The sequence below is a fragment of the Poecilia mexicana genome, unplaced genomic scaffold (assembly GCF_051168715.1).
Source record: "Poecilia mexicana isolate PSO_F unplaced genomic scaffold, ASM5116871v1 scaffold_2, whole genome shotgun sequence".
Lineage (NCBI taxonomy): Eukaryota > Metazoa > Chordata > Actinopteri > Cyprinodontiformes > Poeciliidae > Poecilia > Poecilia mexicana.
The window spans coordinates 48,611,116-48,632,613 of NW_028263371.1; the positions used below are offsets into that span (position 1 = coordinate 48,611,116).

Sequence of the window (21,498 nt, forward strand, 5' to 3'; positions counted from 1 at the left end):
AAGTTTTGCTCTCAAGAACAAATTAATGTGGATTTCATCTCGTGTGGCAACAGATTATCAAACACTAATTATCCCTTCAGGCTTGTTGAACAGAGATGTTATGAAGGTTAATAGTGAATTATAACAAAAAGACTGTTGATTGTATGTTTGGAGTACCTCCATTAGTCTGGGGTAAATCTCATTTTGAATTTTCAGGTAGAGGGAATAGAGACCGGCTACTGTAAGCTTTTCAGTATTTTTTGTTCTCTGATTATATACTTTTTCTTTCATTTTGTATCTTTTTTTTTAACATTTCATGTAAAAAGCTGTTCTGAATGAGCTGAAAAAGGTCTTTTGGAGATGGATCGACTGCCTGATGATAATCTTATGAACTTCTACAGACATGAATGCTGTAATTGACGATGCACCTCATCACTCATAAATTAAAGCTGAGGGTGTGTGCCATGGGGGAGGGCTCTGCTCATAATTAGGCCTCGGCAGCACACGTATCATTTAATTAAAAGCTGCAGTGACAAAGGAAGCATGTATCCAAACATTCAAGCTCACGGGGAGAAGGTGAGGGTGGATGCTCGGTAAACGCAGCAAATGGGTGTTTGAGAAATACAGAAATGGTGACATATAAACACAAGCAGAAACAATATAAACACAATCATTTAAAGTGTTATGGTGTTGTTATTTTGAGGCGCTGCACTCGGCTGGCTGAAAGAAAAGAGAGGCTGTTCTGATTTGATGTAAAGGTTTTTGCTCTCTGTGCTGTCTGTGGTTTCTCATCTAAAGATGGCAGCAACAAGTCCTTTAGGGCAGGGCCTTCATGCATTGAACTTTGTTTGGCCAGAAAATCCCAAAGCTGCTCTATTGGATTTTGATCTGAGAAATATGGAGCCTAAGGTTATGCACATACAGCAGGCAAATCAGACCCATATCTGAGTCTCTGATGTTTTCATGGCAATCTTTCTACCCTCCCCCAAAAATGGTGCCATTTCCATGCGTGACACTGAATACATATCCGATAGTTATCAAAACGGCTTCTTTGTTGACGTGAGACGTGCATCATAATTCTCCACCAGAAGAAGCAGGACGTGATAAATCTGAATATAAATTATGGCTGAAAATGATCATTCTAAAATTTTGAAAGATGTTTGTGTCACTGAATCACATCACAACCCCGCTACTTGTGCTTTCTTTTTTTTTTTTTTTGGTTTTAGCTTCCTTCATCTTGTCATTATCTTGTGACGACACAGGCGGCTAACATTGGTGATTAACTTTAAAATAGATCTACTGACAGCAGCATCCATTATAACGTATAAGTGTGTGGGTCACATCCACATAGATGCTGTGGCCCAAACCTTCCCAACCAACGACTAAAGATTGACCAAATCATGACTCTGACTCCACCGGCCTGTTTTCTTCTTGTGGTGGATTCTGGAACCAAGAGGTCAACCGCCGAACGATTTCATTTTAGGTGTGTTTACCTGCTTCGGGGGAGTGAAAGACGAACTCCTAGACCAGTCTGTCTGTTGAGAGAGAGGGGATTAGCTTATAGCTACATTTCCTTTACAACATTACAAATATAAGTAGAAAATCTTAACTTGCTGTCTGTGAAAGCATAAACATATTTCATTGTCCTTATCATTGCAGTCGCATGGGAGCTGATGCATGTCTCCTGTGGTCATTAGGGAAGATTATAACTGGACAGGATAGCAGTACGTTAATACCTGATGTATTAATGTGTTTGTTTTGACAAAGTTTCTGTTGTTTTATTTCAACTGACAACGGAATGGAAGTGCAGAAACACCAGGAAGCATAAGCAGTAAGATATAAAACCCTGAAATCCTCCAATCATTCACCAGACCTCCCTCACTGCTGCTTTGAGAAAATGCAATTAAAGGGATCAGAGAGGCATAAGACTTAACAGCGAGAGATTGGGTTTTCTTTTGGCGCTGCACCGCTGGCTGAAAAGTTTACTCTTCGTTTGTTTGCATCTTCTCCGCCGTGATCTATCTAGTTTTAATGTGCAGTGGAGATTGCTTTCGTTGTGCTGCTTGCTGTTGCCTTTTGGTGCAATCTGTCCAGCTTAAGTGTTCAGCCAAACCTCACTGAAAAGGACAATTCGTGTTTAGTCACGCTCCGGGAGCCGCGTTTAATTTCAGTCTTTTCCTGTTTTGCGGCAAGGTCTGCACACCCTGTTGCCCTCCCATTTAAATTCTGCTTTGCAAACATAAAATAAATAGTAAATTTAGCAGAGCCTCCCCCCCGGGTACAAGAGAGCCCCCTGGGGGGCGTATAAGGCAGAAATGAAGGAGCTGTGGGGGACTGGGTCCTCCTGAGGGGTCAACAGATGCTGATGCCGACAGATCAAGAGCGTGATTATTCAGAGCTTAAGAGATTCTCTGTTGCTTGTGTTTGTTGGCTCCCCTGGGAGTCGAATCAGTCCAAATCACACCTCCAGAAATCGCACACTCACAGTTTGAAACCAGCAACAACAGCAAAGGTGTTCCTGATGATGAAAGGTTGCTTATCAGAAAGCAGTGACCGTAAGGGTGGTGCTACTGAGCTGAAGAAAGCTTTGAGCTACGCCTTAATTTACAACTCAACTTATTTTGAAGAACCGCTTTTCATGTCTGTGTTTAGATTATAATTCAAGGATTCCTTTTGTGTCTCTTTCGTGGCAATCACCTCACTTTCTGAGTAAAATTTGAAAAAACTTGAGCATCTCAAGTAAAATGTGTCCAAACATGTTATTATTCAAAAAAAATGAAGCCGTCTTAACAGTTAAATTGGGCGAGTGGGCGACGAAAATCTGTCTTTGGGGAAACAACACATTGATGTTTGTTCAAACAGCGGTGAGCTTTTTTTTTCTTTTTTTTTTCCGATGTCAACAAATAGTGTCTGTTCACATTGAATCAACTGAAGTTCAAACAGCAAAACTGGAATTTTGTTTTCTGTCGTTTCTGAAAATGTTTCAGCCTTTTCAAAATTAGCTATGCTTCTGTTCAGAGGTTTGCAAGCACCTGTCATCAGCCTGAGTGTCATTTCAATGCTGCATCTGGATTATTAATACAGCTTTCATTTTCTCTAATACACGTATGTCTCAAATATTCATACACCTCTGCTGTTATTTGTTTAAAAAAAATCTAGCAAGTTGCACCTCAGTGGCATAAGTTTTATAGCCATTAACAAGCTTCCATTGAAAATGTGACTGAATATTAGACGACTCCTTCTGGCAGAATTGAATTTATTTGATTTGGCTGGTTGGATTCCTGTCATGAACCCAGTTTTTAGGCAGAGTCCAGACATTTCTCACAAGGCTGAGTTCAGAGCTTTGGGAAGAAGCTTAACGTCAGCCTGCCTTATCTGTTCCAAAAGCAGTCGTGATGTGCGTTTAGGATCATTGTCCTCTTGGAGCAACTGAGAGGATTGAGAGGTGCTGATCCAAAACATACACCTGCCAGTTGAAAACTCCTGCCACATGCACGGACAAGCCAAATGCTGTATGGGGGAAAAAAAAAAAAAGTGTTATCAAAGGCGATAGAAACTGAGATATTTGGCCACAGTGACAAAACAGTGTGTTTGGAGGAGTCAGAATGAGGCGTTAAAACTCTGTACTCATTGTCAAGGGCTGCTTTGAAGAAGTTATGATGTCATGTACTATTGCATTGCAAAAAAAAAAAAAAAGAAATAAAGAGCATGAAGTACTGCCCTAAAAATGATCAACTCGTGTCAAATTACTATCAAGAAATTTGAAGCAATGATCCCAAATATATCATCGCTGCTTCATGTGGAATAACTCAGATTAGCATGAAGTGTCTGGAGTGACCTTACCAAAGCTCTGACTAACCCGACTGAAAATTCATGGACTGTGCCTAAAACATCATGTCAGTGCCGGGAAGCCATCAGTCTAAATAAGTCCTACCTTTTCTGTTGAGGGGAGTTGTCAAATATCCAGGCAGGTAATTTTAAATGATAAAATGTGTAGATAATCTGCAACTTGCTTATCTATTAAGCAAGTTGGATAAGCAAGTGATATCAAAATAGTAAACTACTAAGGTTTTTTTGGACATACTGTTCTGACCTGAACTTACAAGCACTGTGAGAATGGAAAGCAATGATCTAGTGGTCTAGTTTACCAGCCAACTATGTTTGTATTTTTCTTTGGCCTTTAATGAGGTTTATCATAAGGGAGTTCTGTCTTGTGTAAAATCTGATTCCTATTTTTAGAGAAGCCGAATATGAACAGCATCCCTTTATTTTTGCAAAGCCAGTCTTTCTTTTCAAAGGCAAGTCTTACGAAGAGGGATGTTGTAATTCTGCTGCTACCTTGTAAAATACTATCCACAGCACAACTTAACTGCAAAACATAACGGTTAATATTATGTTTCCGAATAATAGGAAAATTGCAGCTTTACGGTGTGGACCATAAATTACAGACCTGACAATAATTGGTTTGAGATTTCTGTACGATACATTTTACCTACTTTCAAAGCAATTTATAGCGGAAGCATGCTTCAAATTACAAGGGAGAATATGAAAAGCTTCTCCCCCCCCTCTATCCCTGCTTGGACTATGCCTGAAAGAAGTTTGTGGAGAAGTAAAAGCAAACTGATGTCAGTTTTTGTCCTATTAGAAATTCTTATGTTTTTGGAGCCTGAGCAGGAGTACTAACTAAAATCTAACTTTTCAAAAAAGGCTATAAGATAAACAGAATATCTGTTTATGTATTTAAAATGGGTAAGAAAAATAATATATGTAATTATCAGTGTTTGTCCACCTAAGTTTAAAAGTTTACATAAACTGAGCACCATTGTGTTTCCCTTCTTTGCTCATCGTCCAGATTCAGTTCAGTTTTTATTGATACCCACGGGGGAATTGTTTAGCTTGAGTTACAGTAAATAATTTATACCTTTACCAAACCAAACCTTTCAAACTTGGGAAAACATCACATCCATATAGTGTTTTATTTAATTATTTAAACAAATGACTTGCTGAAACTGAAGCTGTTGGGGTGATAAAATCTTTCCAAATGTATTTTTTAAAATTACATCTTCACAATTTTCAGCCCCCAAATGTCATCGTATATTTTACACCAAGAGTGCATTGATGTTGTTGTGCTACTCTAATTAATATTGCAAAGCCAGGAGGAAGAAAATTCAGCTGTAAGCTTTAAGGAACTTGTGCAATAATTCTGCACTGTTGGATTTCTCAACAACAAGCTGTTTTGTCTTGTTGCTTCTCAGCCTGGAAACAAAGAGTTAACAGCAGATTTCTCTGGCACACAAAGCTCACAGAGCAGTTTCAGTGTGTTGTCATTCAAAAGCAATTTACGGAGCAGCAGGACCTCATTATTACACCAATTTGATTCCAATTAGAAGAAATGAATCAAATTATCTTTTTCATGGCGGGCTGCAAAATAAGTGGTTGAGAAATGAACAAGACTGACATATATAACTACATTACATCAGCAAATTGATCAGAGTTCTTTGGTTTCAAACACTGATTGGTCTATTTCTTTTAGGCACAAGGACAAAAGGTCAAACAGCTTAATGTAAGATTTCATTCGATGGGAATTATTGTCCCTCTTTGTTTTAAGTTGTACATTAGGCACATGTTTAACCATGAATGTCTTAGTATTCAATATTTATTGCATACACGATCAGATAGTGAACTCTGTTAGAATTGTATTTTAAGAAACAAGGTCTCTTAGTGGCAGAATTATGATCAGTTCCTGTAAAGTTTTAGTTTTACTTTAAGGACCACAAGCTTTTGCTGAAAAGGTACAATTTTGTACCTACTCTCACCTGTTTTTGTTCACATTTTCTTCCCATAACTTCACTTGCATAGCTGTGTAAAATATTCAACAGTTTCCACATTCTGTCAAAGTCTGTGGTCAGCTTCAGCTGCTGCAAGAGGCACATCCCAAGATCCAGTTCAAAGCCGACAGAAGTCTTTCCAGAAAAAGGTATCAGCAGTTTTGTTTCCTCTCTGCCCACAGTCTGCTTTCCTCTATACTGCAGATTTAAAAAATGTAACAACCAGACCCCTGTCACGAAAAAGCTGATGCTACTAAGCAGCGACTGCCAAGTCCAATAGAGGTTCACCACAACCACATCATCAGCCACATATGATGGGAAATATCTAAATATAAAGTTGCCATAGTAAGTTGTAAATTAACCGTGTGTGCATTTTACTTGAATGAGTGTTTTCATAAGTGAGTATGTTTTAAACTGAGTATACAGCAGTTTTTCATTTGTGTGACATGCAGCTTAAACTGACAATAAGTTAGGAGAGAATAAGTGAAGGCTGGCAGCTTTGTGACAGTGAGGAACGGTTGAATCCTCTAGAATTAGCACCCTGGAAGTGTGTGTGTGTGTGTGTGTGGGGGGGGGGGGTCTGCTTACATTGCATCAAAAAAAAAATCCTTTTTGGGATCAATCCAGCTCAATATCACACATTTCATGGCCTTGCCAAAACAAAAGTTTACCCTTCCTTGCAGGTGCATTTGGTTTTCTGCTATACTAATATTATTTCAGCTCAGTTGACCATGGACATCACTTTTGATATTCTGTAGCTTTTTGCGAAAATCTCTTTTTTTTTGTTGATATTTTGATTTTTATTCTAACTGTTGGTATGATTGTGCTAAATTTTATGAAAGGCTCTACTGGCCACTGGTGTGGGCAAGTATTTGTTTTCAGCTTGAAGTTAGACTGACCAAGGTCATTGATGGGTAGTAAATAGGACACATAATATCTGTACCATGTATTAATGAGTCATGTGAACATTCTGTATTTCCTTGGGACTGACAAGAGAATCGTTGTGGTGGGCCAATTTATCTCTGAAACTAGTTCTTTCAGGGTCTTCCCAGGCTGCAGGGGTCAGCGTCCATCAAAAGTGATCCAAGAAGAGCACAGTGGTCACGGGCAACCATGGCCTACTGATGCATGTAGTCTGAGCAGAAGCTACTGGAGCTTGAACTTTTTAAAATAGTTTGAGCCGTTTCTGAGTGAAAGGTGTCAGAATACCAAGAGCAACACATTTAGGTGCAGATCTGTCAAGCAGTTCATCTGGCGTGTTTCTAACAAAAAAAAAAAAAGAGCCAAAAATTGGGACATGAACATGTGAAAGTGGCCTGATCAGAAGAATTATGTTGCTTATCTGGTGAACACTTAGACCCAGGATGCACCACTGGATGGAGGTAAGCCAGCTGAGGCAGCGCGACGCTTTCCGCCATGTTCCAAATACCCCAAATCTCAATCCAACCTTAGCGACGTGTTGCACAAAGAGGATGAACGCTCACCTCGCATTTGGAGAAAATTTGAAATCTGCTGCAAACATCTTAGTGTCAGATACAGCAATATATCATCAAGGGTCATTGCATGATTCAACTGATCAGCACAAAAAAAGTGAAACAACACGCAGTTAGACATTTTGTCACAATATTATTCCTAACTGGTTTATATGTAAACACACAGATCATAATACTGAATGTATGAATGCAATATTCACATGCCGATATAAATATTTGAACATGTGTTATATATGCAAAACCAACTCTGAGCAACATAGAGAAAAATAATATCTCTGGAAGAAAACCTAAGAAAAAAAGGTGTGAGAGAAACCGACTACACACCCACTCCACACTTTTCATATATGACTTAAAAAATAAATAATCAGGATTAATCCATTATAGTTCTGTCATTTGACAATTGTTAGCACATTTGTGTTTTTCTACCCCATAAAGCTGTAAAACATTGCATTATGGTTTGTGACTGAAATGGGAAAAAATGTTTTAACGTTGAAGGAAAACTTCATCTTAAGAGACAGCAATGCTGCATAGCTTGCACTTTATTGAAAAGATGCAAGAGCTTTTAACATAGTAAAGTCGCTAATGGTGTGCTCTAAACCATATTAGATAGAAATGCTGAGCTATGATCACACTTTTATTGAATGCCCCTTATTGCTCCCAAGTCTGTAATTACTTGTGTGTCATGCACAGAACCCACAAAGTTTCAGGCTAAAGACTTAGTTTTTAAAAGAAAGACATAGTTTCCATGTTTGCAAATATATTGAGGTTTATGGAAAGGATATGGCAATATCACTTAAGGAATATAACAGGCCTGATACCTGTGGTAGCCTAAAAATTGATCCAATAAATTAAGTCCTTGTGATCAAGAAACTGACCTTGTATTTTTGTATTGATGTTTGCCACCGGTTTGATTACTTTGTGTTCCTTTGTTCCTTTCTTCTTCTGTTCATGAATAAAGCAATCATAGAGGTTAAGTGAATGGCCTTGAATTGGGCTTGATTGCAAGCCTCCAGATAGCTGCAATTTAAATCATTGCTCTCTCCTCTTCCACCTCCCCAAAGCACTCATTTTTAATGAAAATGTACTCTCTGTCTTCTTTTTTTTTGTAGGCTCATGGGGTCAGTGTGTCGGGGAGGTGTGTGGCTCAGGTGGGGTTCAGACAAGGACGATATGGTGTGTCCACATGGAGGGCTGGACGACCCATAACTCGCACTGCCAGCACGTGGAAAAACCAGAAAGCAAAAGGCAATGCTTTAAGGTCTGCGACTGGCACCAAGATCTTTTTGAATGGGAGATTTCTGACTGGGGGGCTTGTGTTCTTGTCCCTTTCTTTTCTAATGAACTCAAGATGAGGACTACTGAGTGCATTACAGCACAGCATGGCATTCAGAAGCGCAATATCCACTGTGTTCGCACTTCCAATCGAAGCACTGTCAGCATAAGGATATGCGAGTTCTTCTCCCAGAAGCCACCTGTGGAGCAGGCCTGCCTCATCCCCTGCCCTCAGGACTGTGTGGTTTCAGACTTTACCTCATGGTCGAGTTGCAGTAAAACTTGCGGTGCTGGTCTACAGCATCGGACTAGACACGTCCTGGCCGCGCCAATGTATGGAGGGGCTAACTGCCCTAATCTAACCGAGACCAGGACTTGTACTAACTCCGTTGACTGCCCTGTTGCAGAGGGGGAGTACCAGTACAGCCTTAAAGTAGGGGCCTGGAGTAAGTGCCGTCTACCCCATAACAAGGACGCCGTCTTAAATGGAAGGACCACAGTGGACTTTGGTGTTAGCTCCAATGAGAACAACTCTATCACGACACAAACACTGGATTCTCACCACCAATTCCGTCATCACCAGAACCACCATGGTCAAGCTCACATAAGGTACCCGATGTCATCGGAGCTGGAAGTGGGATATCAGACACGACATGTACGCTGTGCGAGAAGTGATGGCAAGAATGTTATGCTAAGGTAAGAAGACTGTTTTTTTTTGTTTGTTTTTTTTTGTTATAAATGCATTTTTTACACATTCGAAAACATCATTTTCACTGGTTACTTCATTTCACTTCACCTTGCTAGTACTGAGTTGCATCAGTCTGGCCTTCACATTGCGGTACAGTGAACTAATTGGCATGTTCTTTGAGCTAGGTAGAGATGGTGTTAGCCTTCAGAGAGGCATCATCAGGAGATGGGTACGCTGGTTGTATGATAATGGTTAGTAGCATTACTCTGAATGGTTAGTAGCATTACTCTGGTAGATTGTGGAGTTTAAATAGTGCTTAGTGCTTAGTAAAGTGTACAAAGAAAGCCAAAAATAAAATTACACACCACTAAGCCACCAACAACCTGTACTCTTAATACACAGCAGGATTTATTTATGTTTTCATGTTGAATTTGCTTTTCCAATCTGTTATTGTCTAATTCTGGTGAGACTGTGTGAATTGTGGCATGTGTTCCTGTTCCCAGCTGGCAGTGCGGTCGTTCGGTACTGTAGTTCATCTTCTTTTTCTCTTCTTTCTTATGCACTTCTTGTTACTGTGCACTATTTTATTTTTATATTTGTATCATGTTCGAATAAAATTTCATTTCATTTCATTTCATTTCTTTCAAGGTTTAACATGTTGCACATTAGGAGATGCTGTTTCACATACGTTGTTATGTAGTTGTTTGAGCAACTGTCACTACTCTTCTGAACTTAAAAAATGTATATAGTTAAAAAAAATGTAAGCAAAATAATTGACAGCGAACTGCCTATTTCACACGGTAAATCCCATTTAATAGCAGTTCTACCAACACGATCCACCTCCAGTGTGATGCTTTCGTCATTCTCTATTAGTTTTCATTTATTCTAGAGTCGAGCATCACTCTCGCTGATTTATTTGTCAAGAATATATTGCTCCATAAGATGTGATCTTGACCTTCATATAGCGTTTATTGAAAAACTGTAGTTTAAAAAGACCAGTCTCACTCAGCCACATAGAATGAGCGTAACTACATATAGTTTAAGTAACACACTGACATGTTTTACTGCAACGATGCAACAGATCTGAACATTAGACACTTCATTAGATACTTTGTGCTGTAATGATGCAACCACAGGTTTTGCAAAAAGTGTTTTTGAGATTATTTTATGCATAGAAGAGGTAAAGCATAGCATTACCTCTTCTATACACAGCAAATTTCAAATCATAACCAAATCTATGACTCACTGTGCTAAATTCTAGGCAGAGGTGACGTATGATGACACATTCCTTGGTAAAAAAAAAAAGAACATGTTTGTCACCTGACTATGAAGAATCTGTTAAAAACAATTGAGTTGCCTATTTTAGAAGCTTTGTGTTCAATTCAAATTGGTCATTTCTTTATGACTATTTATGTGTGGAGGAAATAGTGAAATGAATTAAGGAAAAGGGTTAATGTGTACGTCTGTTTGGCTGAATAAATGGCTTAATTTTTTATTTATTTTCTGTCTTATAGTCTGTCTTATCTAATTACATCACTGCTTAGTTGCTATGTTGCTTGCTTATTTATTGATTAATTACTTGTTAAGTAGATTGTTTGCTTACTTATTTACTTATTCAGTGCTTGCAATGTTGGCGACTTTCTCACTTAACTTGCTTACAATGTTATTTACCCTTATTTTGCTCGCTATGCATTTATTTCATGATTTTCTTATGTACCTACTTCCCTCACTGCTTAATAATCTATTGGCTACACGTGACTCCATTTTGAACTTAATTATTTACTTCATATTTCCCTCATTTTATTTTATTTTACTTACCTGTTTACTTACTGTGTCTTGTTCACTAATGTAAATTCACTGGCTGGCCTCTTAAAAAATGGACACATTTGGTTGCTTTAAGCAGGCCAGAGTCTTTCTCCCCCGTTGGTCCGGATGTTTTGTGCAGGTGTGAATACACTCAAGCAAACCTTGATGCGGACAAAACAACTCGACCGGGGTTAAGAAATGAAAAGCTACTCATTGCATCAGCTGGGGTTAAATAACTTGTTTGCTGGAAGTGGATTGTATGTGCAGTAAATATCAAATAGGAAGCTCATACCTACTTGCTCAGTTAAATTCAGGTGGTGTTTTTTTTTTTTTTTAGCCTGTTTACTTATCTTCTCACCTACTCACTTTTGTATGTACATAATTATTGACCCACTTCTTTGCTAAAGACCTTGTTTTTGCAATGTATGTGATCCCCTATGGTTTGTATTGGCTGTTTTGTTCATGTAAAGGTGGATTCAGTAACACAAAATGCTTTTTACAGATGTCTGTTATTTATTCCATTATAACTAGATTATGTGAGAGCTCGTGTTTCAGCAGCATGTTGGCAGGGAGGTGAGGTATTATTGTGTTAAATGTTAAGTGGTACTCCCCTCAGCCGCTGCTTGTTGAGCTGACCCTGGTATTTGGATTTGATAAGAATGGATTTTGCTGCACACGTTTAAACACAGAAATGGAGCACACACACACACACACACACACACATGCAGTCATGATTTTTTTGCCCCCATCATCGAGGGAGGAAAATCTTTGCATCTATATTATGATGTATTGTCTAAATGCCACTAAATACCATCCTCTTGGTGTATAATGACACATTTGAGTGGCTGTTAAGCTCAATATTAAACAACCATCCATACAGACAAGCATATCAGCAGCAGTATTTCAGTTTTTGTCTTATTGATTCTAGTTATTGTTTCTGATCATTCTACTGTTGCGGTTATACACAGTAAGAAGTGGTTCTCATTTTCTGCCTGCTTTGGAAGGGGAATTTAAAACCCAAGTGTGGATTCTTGGTCATCCAGGTCAGGTTGTGAATTCAAGGAACCAAGGAAGCATACATTTCACTCAGATTGAAATCATAGGTCATCCTTCTCAATGGTTCGGTGGATTTACAGGTTTTGTACAAAGGGACCATTTGCAGTGGAGTACCTGCTAACTTGCTTTGCTATTAGATACATTTGGAGCTTTTGAACTTGTGCTTTTTCCAAAATACGACTTGTCTTATTTTACTTTAGCTTCAGTTTAATTACAAAATATTAAATTAAATATGCTGTGTGCTCACATCTTAATAACCTCATTATTTGTATTGCCCAATTAAAGAAGTTAAACAGGAATTTAGTGACAAATGAACTTGTTTCACTAATTTAAAGGAGCAAATTGGCTCATTGAATCTCTTATAAAAGGTGGACTTTTTACAGAAAGTAAAATAACAGATTATTTTTTTTAAATACAGAAGTAGATGATTCAAAGTTAATTTGTTCTTCATGGGTCTCATTATTACTAGCAGATTCAGTAGATTCTCTAGGCATGTGGTATTTTAAATGTTACTTAATGAGATATGTCCACTAATCCATTAAAAGCTCAACTGCACCTGGGGTCTGCACTATAATTAAAGTTCAGTGTAACTAGCAGGCCCATAGCAAAAGGGCTGCATGGCCTTGTACAAACACTAAATGCAAAATGCTACTATGTGCATTTGAATTCGTGATCCTTAATCTTTTTATGCTGTCCTCAGTGCTAGAACCTTTAAGGAAGAAATACAAACATCTATTATGTATTATACAAGTCAAATTAGTCTTTAAATAGCATGTCATTATGAGTGTCAGCAGGCAAATTTTAGTCGTGTTTTTCAGGCAGTTGCTATACAAATAACTACAACATTGCTTTAGTAGATGAAAAGAATAAGTCTGTGCCAACATGAGTAGTGGAAGTATGCAAATATTTTAATACATTTCTGTTTTGAGCAACTTTGGATCACAGTTTCTCAGTTGATGAAGATTTCTCTGTTCTTTTGAACGAGCAGCTGTGGTTGCTGATTCTTTAGGTCCAGATGTAACTATGTTTGTTTTGTCTCTGTTCAGCTATGGAAAGTTATGGTTAAAGATTGTGATGCCATTTCATGACTGTGTGTATAACAATCAAAAGTCCAAAGATGAACAGGTTGTTAGCACAGAAGATTTGACAGGTATTTATACACACATTGGACAAACTCAGCTCTGCTGCACAAGCCACACATTAACCTTACCAATGAGGCTCCATCAAGGGGGAAATAAAGAGGCTTTCCAGCAGTATTACATTGTTTGCATTAGAAGTATCGTTACAACAAAGAAATAATCAACAAACACAAATTGTCTTGCTTTATTAAGCCACGTTTATTATGCTTTATTGGCACAAGGTAAATGGAATGAAATACTTTATGCTGTAATTACTGCTATGACATAGTGACCATTTAAACAAGCATTAAAAAAAGCATTTTTCTTTAATAAAAGTTACATACTGCCACTTTAATGAAGACAAAGTAAATTGCAGACAATTTATTTTACTGTCTATCACTGCCTAAACTCTAACAGAAGCTAAAACGGTTTTATGTCATGTAACAAAGCCTGTTTAAGGCGGCAGACTTGGTAATGACGTCTTCTCAATCTTCAGTTTATGTACCAAGGACACCTCCCCACTGACCTTCCAGGCATGTGTGATGCCCAAAGACTGTCAGACCTCTGACTGGTCATCGTGGAGTTTCTGCTCAAAGACCTGCCGATCCAGCGACCTGTCCCCTGGGTATCGCGTCCGGACACGGATCATGACACAGATCCCACATGGAGGAGGAAAACAATGTCCTGCACTTGAAGAAAAGGAAGCCTGCAACATCATAGGAGATTTACTTCCCAAATGTCCCAGGTATTCATAAATGAATGTGTTTGTTTTTATGCTCAGAGCGCCCAGAAACCAGGATTCTGTTCATCTGTGATCTTCTGGCTACAATATTTAGATCAAATAGCTGCTATTACTTCATCTACTACACCTGAGTTCATTTTAACACTTGAATGACACAAAGCTCGCAAGAAGCAAGTATGTAATTTTTGCAGGTTTATCCACTCAACTAGTTTTATCTCTAACCAGCAACAATAAGAACTAACCTGATGAGTTATTTTGACTTGGAGGAAGAAGATGCCTGGTTCTCATTCCACTGAAGTTAGAAAAGGTTTTGCTAATAAAACAAGCACTGAACAAAGTACTCAGTGGAGAATTACATTCTCTGCTAGTTAGTTTTTCCCCCCCCTTTAAATTTACATGGAGTGCCTGAGAGCAGCGGATTTACATGATTAGGGGAAAACTCATTACGGAAATTAAGCATTTGATAGATTACTAGGGGCTGTTGTTCCAGTAATCTCCTGAAATATTATTGCTTTCTGCATCGTTGCATATTTCCTAGTTGAAACCAAACATTTATTTAGAAGTTCTGAAATAAAAAGAAAAAATATCGCAGCCTCCTTCTGACTAACTGAAAGAAGCCTGTGTGTACACTGACTGTTGTTAATCCCCCCTAATGGTTTATTCTCATTCACATTCATTTACATCTTTGTTTACAGGCTGTATGGCAGATTTACTTTTAAAAGACCCAAATGTAAAACATCTCTGGTGTAAACTTCATAACGGTTATCTAGCGCTTTTCTAAATGGTTTGTGACACTTGGACCTTTTCAGCCTATTTCTTTTTGTCCCTCTCTTAACACAAACTTTAATGCATCATTTTGGGGTTTTTTTGTGTAAAAGATCAGCATGATATCAGTTATAGTTGTGAAGTGGAAGGAAAACAAAATATGGTTCCACAGCTTCTTCTCCCAGAAGAAAGAGAGAAAGAAGGGAAGAGCGGTCTGGCAGACCCCTTGACTCTGATGATACCTGTAAAAAAAAAACAAATTTCTATTGCCAAGACAGAGTCATTTACCTAACCTGAGTGGCCAGGCAAGAGGAACATTAATTAAAGATCCATGGTAACTGTTACTGAGCTGTAGAGACTTACAGATTATGTAAGAAGTACTGCTGACTGGACTGTTGTGCATTTCACAAATCTGGCTTGTGAAATCCTGTATCTCTTAAAACATTTTTAAAAGAATGCGTCCTTGTTTTTCCACTTGACAATTAGGCATTACTCTGTGTTGGATATTACATAAAATCCCAAAGTATTGCATTGATATTTGTGACTGTAGAATGAACATATATAAAATAAGTTTAAGGGGTATGAATGCTTTCGCATGGCGTTGTATTTCCACTTTGTTGTGTTTCCTAAGGTACACCTGGAGGACCACTGACTGGGGTGAATGCCGCATCCGACACTTACTGGGCCAGCAGGATCGACGGCGGGCTAACATCAGTCTGCTGTGTGGAGGTGGAGTCCAGACCAGGAAGACCTACTGTGTTCAAGTCCCTGATGATTCAGCAGCACATTACAAGAAGGAAGGTGAGACAAGTAGCTTCATCCTGTTTGAACCAATACTTCCCAGAAGCACATATTGGCTACAAATATTCACTGTTATGAAACAGAAATTTATGCAAACTTAAAGCTGTGATCTGAGCATCATGGTTGGCTGTGTGCATGAAAGCATGCCTTCTAACAATAAGTGTGTCCTGATGCAAGTATCTTCAATTTATTCATTGTATGATTTACTGTCACATGTAATGTGCCATAGTGAAGGCTTTGAACAACAGGGGATCCCCTGCTCTGCATATAAAACACCTACTTTTTCCTCCAACAGTTTAATTCCCAGGCCTTCAATCTTATTTAAATATTTTTCCAAGTAATAGTCATAAAACGAAAGAGAAAAAAATAATTTAATGAATGTAATTCCACGTGCTAGAAGAAAAGTTGCACCTGAATTACATTGTTTATGTGGTAATAAAAAAAGCCACTGCCGCTGTTCAGGGCATTTTTCAGAGCAAGTTCATTAACCCTTTAACTCCAAACAATTTTGGTGCTTTACTACTTGATTAATATATTTAGGACTTTCAGCAGTAAACGGATAAACTGGATGCACAGCGGCAGAGCCTGTTGAAAGGAAGCAAACATCTTAAAAAATGATTATGCGATTAAATTTAAAAGCAGCCATTAATTTTTATGCAGTTGTTGCCCAGAATTTCTGGCAACAATTAGAGGCTTTTATTATTGCTTACTTAAATGCTTTAAAAACCCAAATAGTTGTATTGGATTAGAGTATCAATTGTAAGCCTTAACCGCAGGGTAAAACACATTGCTACAACTTTTGTCTTGCAAGAACAGAACATTGTAGTCCAGGTAATGGCCTTTCTGTTTGCGTGTTCTCTTTTCGTATGCCTGGATTTTGTCGGCTTCCTCCGACTGTCCAAAAACACACAAGTTAAATGAAGTGGCCACAATAAATTGCCTTTAGGTGTAAGTACACTTTCCCTAATATACAATGAAGGTGAATCTGACTGTCTTGAAACAACACAAAGTAATGAAACAGTTGAAACTAAAACGTGACCTCATACAATCTTATTAATGTGACGGTATTTTCAAACTGCTGTTGTCAAGACATCAACTTTATTTGTTCCTGCTATGACTCTACAACGAATAGCATTGCAATAAGGTGAAATAATCAGCTAAAAAGCTGCCAAATAAAAAAATAAAATAAAATATACATATATTAAAGCCGAAGGAATAAGTATTTCTGTTCTGTCTTAGATAAATTAGATCATTTTAAACATTTTTTGTGTAACTATTGTGGAATTGTAAACTGTGGTTATCATATCATCAGAATAACCTACTAGTTTGCATCATACATATACAAAGTATGTAGTTAATTCTAAAGTTCAGAAATGAATAATTTTTTTCCACAGAACTACATAACTTCCAGTGTGCATCACCACAAAAAGAAATTAAAAAAAGGAGAGTAAGGCAGTGGCATAATAAGTATTAACCATTTATCATTTTAATTAAGCACAGTGGGCCCCTTTTAATGACTATCAATTGAAATGTTCTTTATTCTTTTTGCAAATCACACTCTTTCCTTCATAATGAATACAACAATTTGTCAGTAAAAGTATGCTAATTTAGACATCTGTATTTTGCCCTGGTGTTTGAGAGAAGCCAGCCTTTTGAACAACGTTGGAGAGAAATGTGAACACCTTAAATGATAGATTTGTTACAAGAAGGCCTTATCATGATTTGGTTCAGCAAGCCTTTCACTTCATGTGTCGTTATGTGAAGTTTCTTCCGGTTAAATAAAAACAATTTGTGGAATAAAGTAAAAAGGTCTTCACTGCACTTTATCTCTGTGTTTAAACAAGCATGTCGTTTTCACATAGAAGATCAAACACCATGTAAATTATGGTGGGTGAAACGGCAAACTGCTCTGTGAACATTAAGTAATTTTTCTATGGGCTCTCATTTAAATGGAAATTTGCCTCTCAATGATGTTCGAAGCTGCATCAACATGGAACATTAGATTGAAATCTCTCTGCTGTGGACAGGCAGAAAAGTACCTTTTTACTCTGAGGCAGAGCCCCGTGTCAGTGCTCATTACAGGTGGTTCAGCTGTCTGTGATCTTTGGATGATGCCAGCCTTGCTTAGTCATAAAATGGTTTCACTACGTCTTGATTTAACACCTCCTAGTTTTCGCATCAGTTGCCAGCTGCCCTATATTTTATGTTCTCTCGAGTCTGACATCAGATGAGCGATCCCCTCTGGCCTCTTCACTTGTTACTCTCTAATAAGCTTTGCTAAACTTCCCGCCGCAGTGTGCAAAGTTTGAAGTGGTAGCCTTTTACAATAAATGCTATCCTGTCTTCCAAGTCGGAACTGAATTAAATCAATACTTTTCAATCTGACAGCAGCGAGGCTTCTTGATCGTCTCCCCTCTCTCCGCATCGCCTGGCCCACATGTCTGTCAGGAGTCCAGTCCTAAACGTATTACCTGGCAGCGGTTTTACACACACACACACACACGCTGTGCAGCTGAATGTGTATGGTTTTGCTTGAGCACGGTTTATCCTTCTGTGTGTGCTCTTTCTCTGTCTGTTTGTTCAGTGTCCAGGCCTGTGGATGCTTGGCTGTGCGATGGAGATGATCCTCCATTGGCTGCTCAGAACTGCTCAGTTCCTTGCCAGCATCAGTGCTCGCTGTCCCAGTGGTCGCCCTGGAGTGCCTGCCTTCATGAAAACTGCAAAGAACCTCAAGGGAAGAAAGGTATGTTAAAAAATAACAAAGCATGACATGGAAACAGACAAGCCTTTGCTTTTCAAAAGTTTGGGGAAAAAAGATTGAAATTGAACAGATAATGGCATTTTAATGATTTTTACATCAGATGTATGTGGGAGTTGTTTGTGTCGGCATTACCAGCTGTAATATTGCCAAGCATTTCTTTCAAAGGAATAGTTAAAATTCAACTCCATGAGGACAAAAAACATGCACTTCACACAGAATCCATTAAAAAAGAACAATGCATGTTTTTAAGTTTGCAAAAGTATTTTCTAATTGTCAGATCTGATATTTAAAAGACACAAATCAACCTAAACATTTTCTGATTTAGGTTAGGTAAAATTACCTAAATTCGGGAAAAGTTTTAAGATATCCTAATTCTGTTACATTTTATGAATTGAACAACAAAAATATTAAACTTTTTCAAGACATTCTTTCCTTTGTACCTGTAAGTAAAATATAACGTATGATTTTTCTGGGCTCAATAAATGTGCTGAAATTAAAGGTTGGATTTTTCAGAAATTTTCAGTGTAAGACAAAGACACTGCAGTAAAGGATGGAATTGTTTTAAAATAATTCAAATATTGGGAGTGGAGAGGCAAATACTTACTGAGTATGCTGTATTTGTTTTACTTTATCTTATTCTGTTCAAGAAGAGATTATTGTCCATTCAATGCCCTTGGCTGTCAGCACCAGTACATCTTCATGTTCTGGGATTTTATTCGGGAATTTTGTTTTTCTCATCGTCAGTCTTCTACTTCCACCAAAGGTCTTTTGTTGTTTTCTGTCTTTCTTTTCACCACCTGCTACCCTGTTTCCAAAAGTACACCTGCAATTTGTTTGTTTGCCGGCCTCAGTAACATTTAATGTCCAATTTGTTCCACGTTTTATTACATATCTTTTATTCAGTTGTCTCCTCTGTCCAGCTTTCTAACTTGGTGCGGAGATGTTTCCAACGCTGATTCTGCATATGTGTGTTTAGCTTTGCAGCCACCACACGTAGCTGGTTCTTTCTTTTTAGTTTTTAACATTGCTCATTAGAAACTTCCCATCCAAAAACACTGAACAAGAAGATGCATTCTGACACAAACACCTGTAACTCAACATGACACTTACTCAATGGCCAGCAAGTCACATGGAGAGAGTTGTCAATATAAATAAGAACAGAAAGACAGGCAGAAAAGTTTTAATTAATCTGTGTGATGTAACACACTCTGGTTAGAGTCAATATAAAAGACCACAATCATTCTGAGGCAAATGCTTAAAATGAATCCAACCACAGAGCAAGTAAACATATATTAACTATGGGAGATGTAATTTTAAGCAAATGCCTTGTCAGTGTTATTTCCTTGATAATTAAAAGCTGCAGTATGTAACTTTTATAAACAATATGTTTTTGTATGTGTACCAGTTTTATTTACTTTAAAGCTATTTTTAGGGATATCGTTAATTGTGCAAGTGAGTCTTTTTTGTAACTTGTTTCTTAACATCCATTTTTCCCAACCACATCAATATACCCAATAACCATATATAGACATTTTTATTATTTTTCAGTGTACAACTATGCTACTTCATTAAAGTTTAGCGCTTTGTTTTAAAACGCTGGGTCTCCTTTTTTTTTTTTTTTTTTTTTTTAGAAACATGTTGAACAAAAAGCAGATAGAGAAAGTTTGGCAAAACACCCAAAAGACATACATACAGCTACAACATCCCCTAAAATCTGAATCTTTATTTGAACAGATGTGCATGAGGTGAAAATCCTAAGTATCTCAGTGAGCAACAATTAACTTTGTGTTGCATTGTGGACAGTGTATGTAAAATCAATAAAAACTGTTGCCTAAGCACTTCCAGTATGATCAACATGGGACTGCATAACCCTGAAAGCTGTTACTCATGTGTGATTTATTTCCTTTTTCTGATTTGTTTGCCAGTGCTGCACTAGTCAGATAGGGGAATATTTTGTCTGACATAGGTCACGAGTTAGAATTTTAACCGAATGGACCGGACAGAAAAAGGTGCAGAGGAACCTCTGAGTCAGAATTATAAACATATTTCAGCCGGAGGACAAAATTAGTCTGTTGGGATGTGGCACAACATGCAGTGTCTTACACAAACGGTTGTACCACTTGAATCTTCTCACATTTTTTCCAGGTTATAACCACAGGTTCCAATGTAAATAAATAAGAATAAAGTTTATGGTGATATTTATTCAGCTCACTTTAATCTGTCACCCTTTAAATTCAATTGCAACTGGTTGCAACAGAAGTTACATTTAAATCACCCCTACATCACCTTTGGGTAATTTACCCCCCAGTATAAGTACAGCTATCCTGTGAAGGTCTCAGAGATGTGTCCATGAGTTTTTGTAAAGAAGCATGAAGACCAAGAAACACCTGGGAGACTAAAAGGTGCTCACTCAGGAATGAAATTGTGGAGAAATGTAGAGCGAGTTTTAGTTGTAAAACTGTGAGACATGCCCTGCCCAAGCTAACCTGTAGAGGCTGCAGCAAATATGTGGAAGAAGGTGGTTTAGTTTTTAGGGACCAAAAAAAAACTTTCTTCCAAAGGAACAAAAAAAATATTTATAATGCATAAAATCCCCATGTAATGTGAAAAACTGTGGAAAAACCAAGGGATATGAATGTTTTCGTAGATCAACCACTGAAGCGATGAAAAACAATGAGACCACTCAGTCTACCTGTCTTTTCACACCACAGGTGAATCATGTCGAATCTGATTGCTCTGAGAGGCAGCGTGTGTGGAGTGAAGCGCGTTTGAGCCGTTATTGTGTTAGGGCTGTGTTAAAAGGGCATCATGACCTCGTCGCCGCGGTGAGTAAATGCGCATGAACGCCCCCCTGGGGAGCGACGGCAGTGCAGATCGTTCAGGTCAGCGTCGGTTCTCTCAAAACACCGGATCTCTTTCCGGATGAGCCGAGTCCTCACACACACGGCGTCATTAATATATTTGGAGAAGCGAAAAACGAAAGCCTCTCCTGAGGCAAGCCGTCTTTAAATGGCGTTTATAAAGACTCAGAGCACACGGCAGGCAGCGTGCAAAGCAACAGAGTCGTTCACGGTGAGCAGTGCTGCCCGCGATACATTGAGCAGATATTGAGTAGTTGTATTGTGATCCATTTGCTTGTTGCCCCGGAGCTTCTAAGAATTTCCTGCTCTGACTGGACTGCCTTTATGC

At 38.3% G+C, this 21,498-nt stretch overlaps 1 protein-coding gene across 1 annotated transcript in view; it reads left to right on the forward strand.

Moving 5' to 3' along the window:
• Positions 1-522: 522 nt before the first annotated feature.
• Positions 523-21,498, forward strand: part of thsd7ba (thrombospondin, type I, domain containing 7Ba) — a 120,454-nt gene continuing 99,478 nt past the window's right edge. Inside the window, exons 1-6 of the mRNA XM_088008347.1 lie at positions 523-572; positions 1,639-1,703; positions 8,410-9,268; positions 13,737-13,985; positions 15,379-15,548; positions 18,133-18,291. Coding sequence (XP_087864473.1) covers positions 523-572; positions 1,639-1,703; positions 8,410-9,268; positions 13,737-13,985; positions 15,379-15,548; positions 18,133-18,291 — 1,552 coding nt within the window. The remainder of the gene's footprint in view (positions 573-1,638; positions 1,704-8,409; positions 9,269-13,736; positions 13,986-15,378; positions 15,549-18,132; positions 18,292-21,498) is intronic.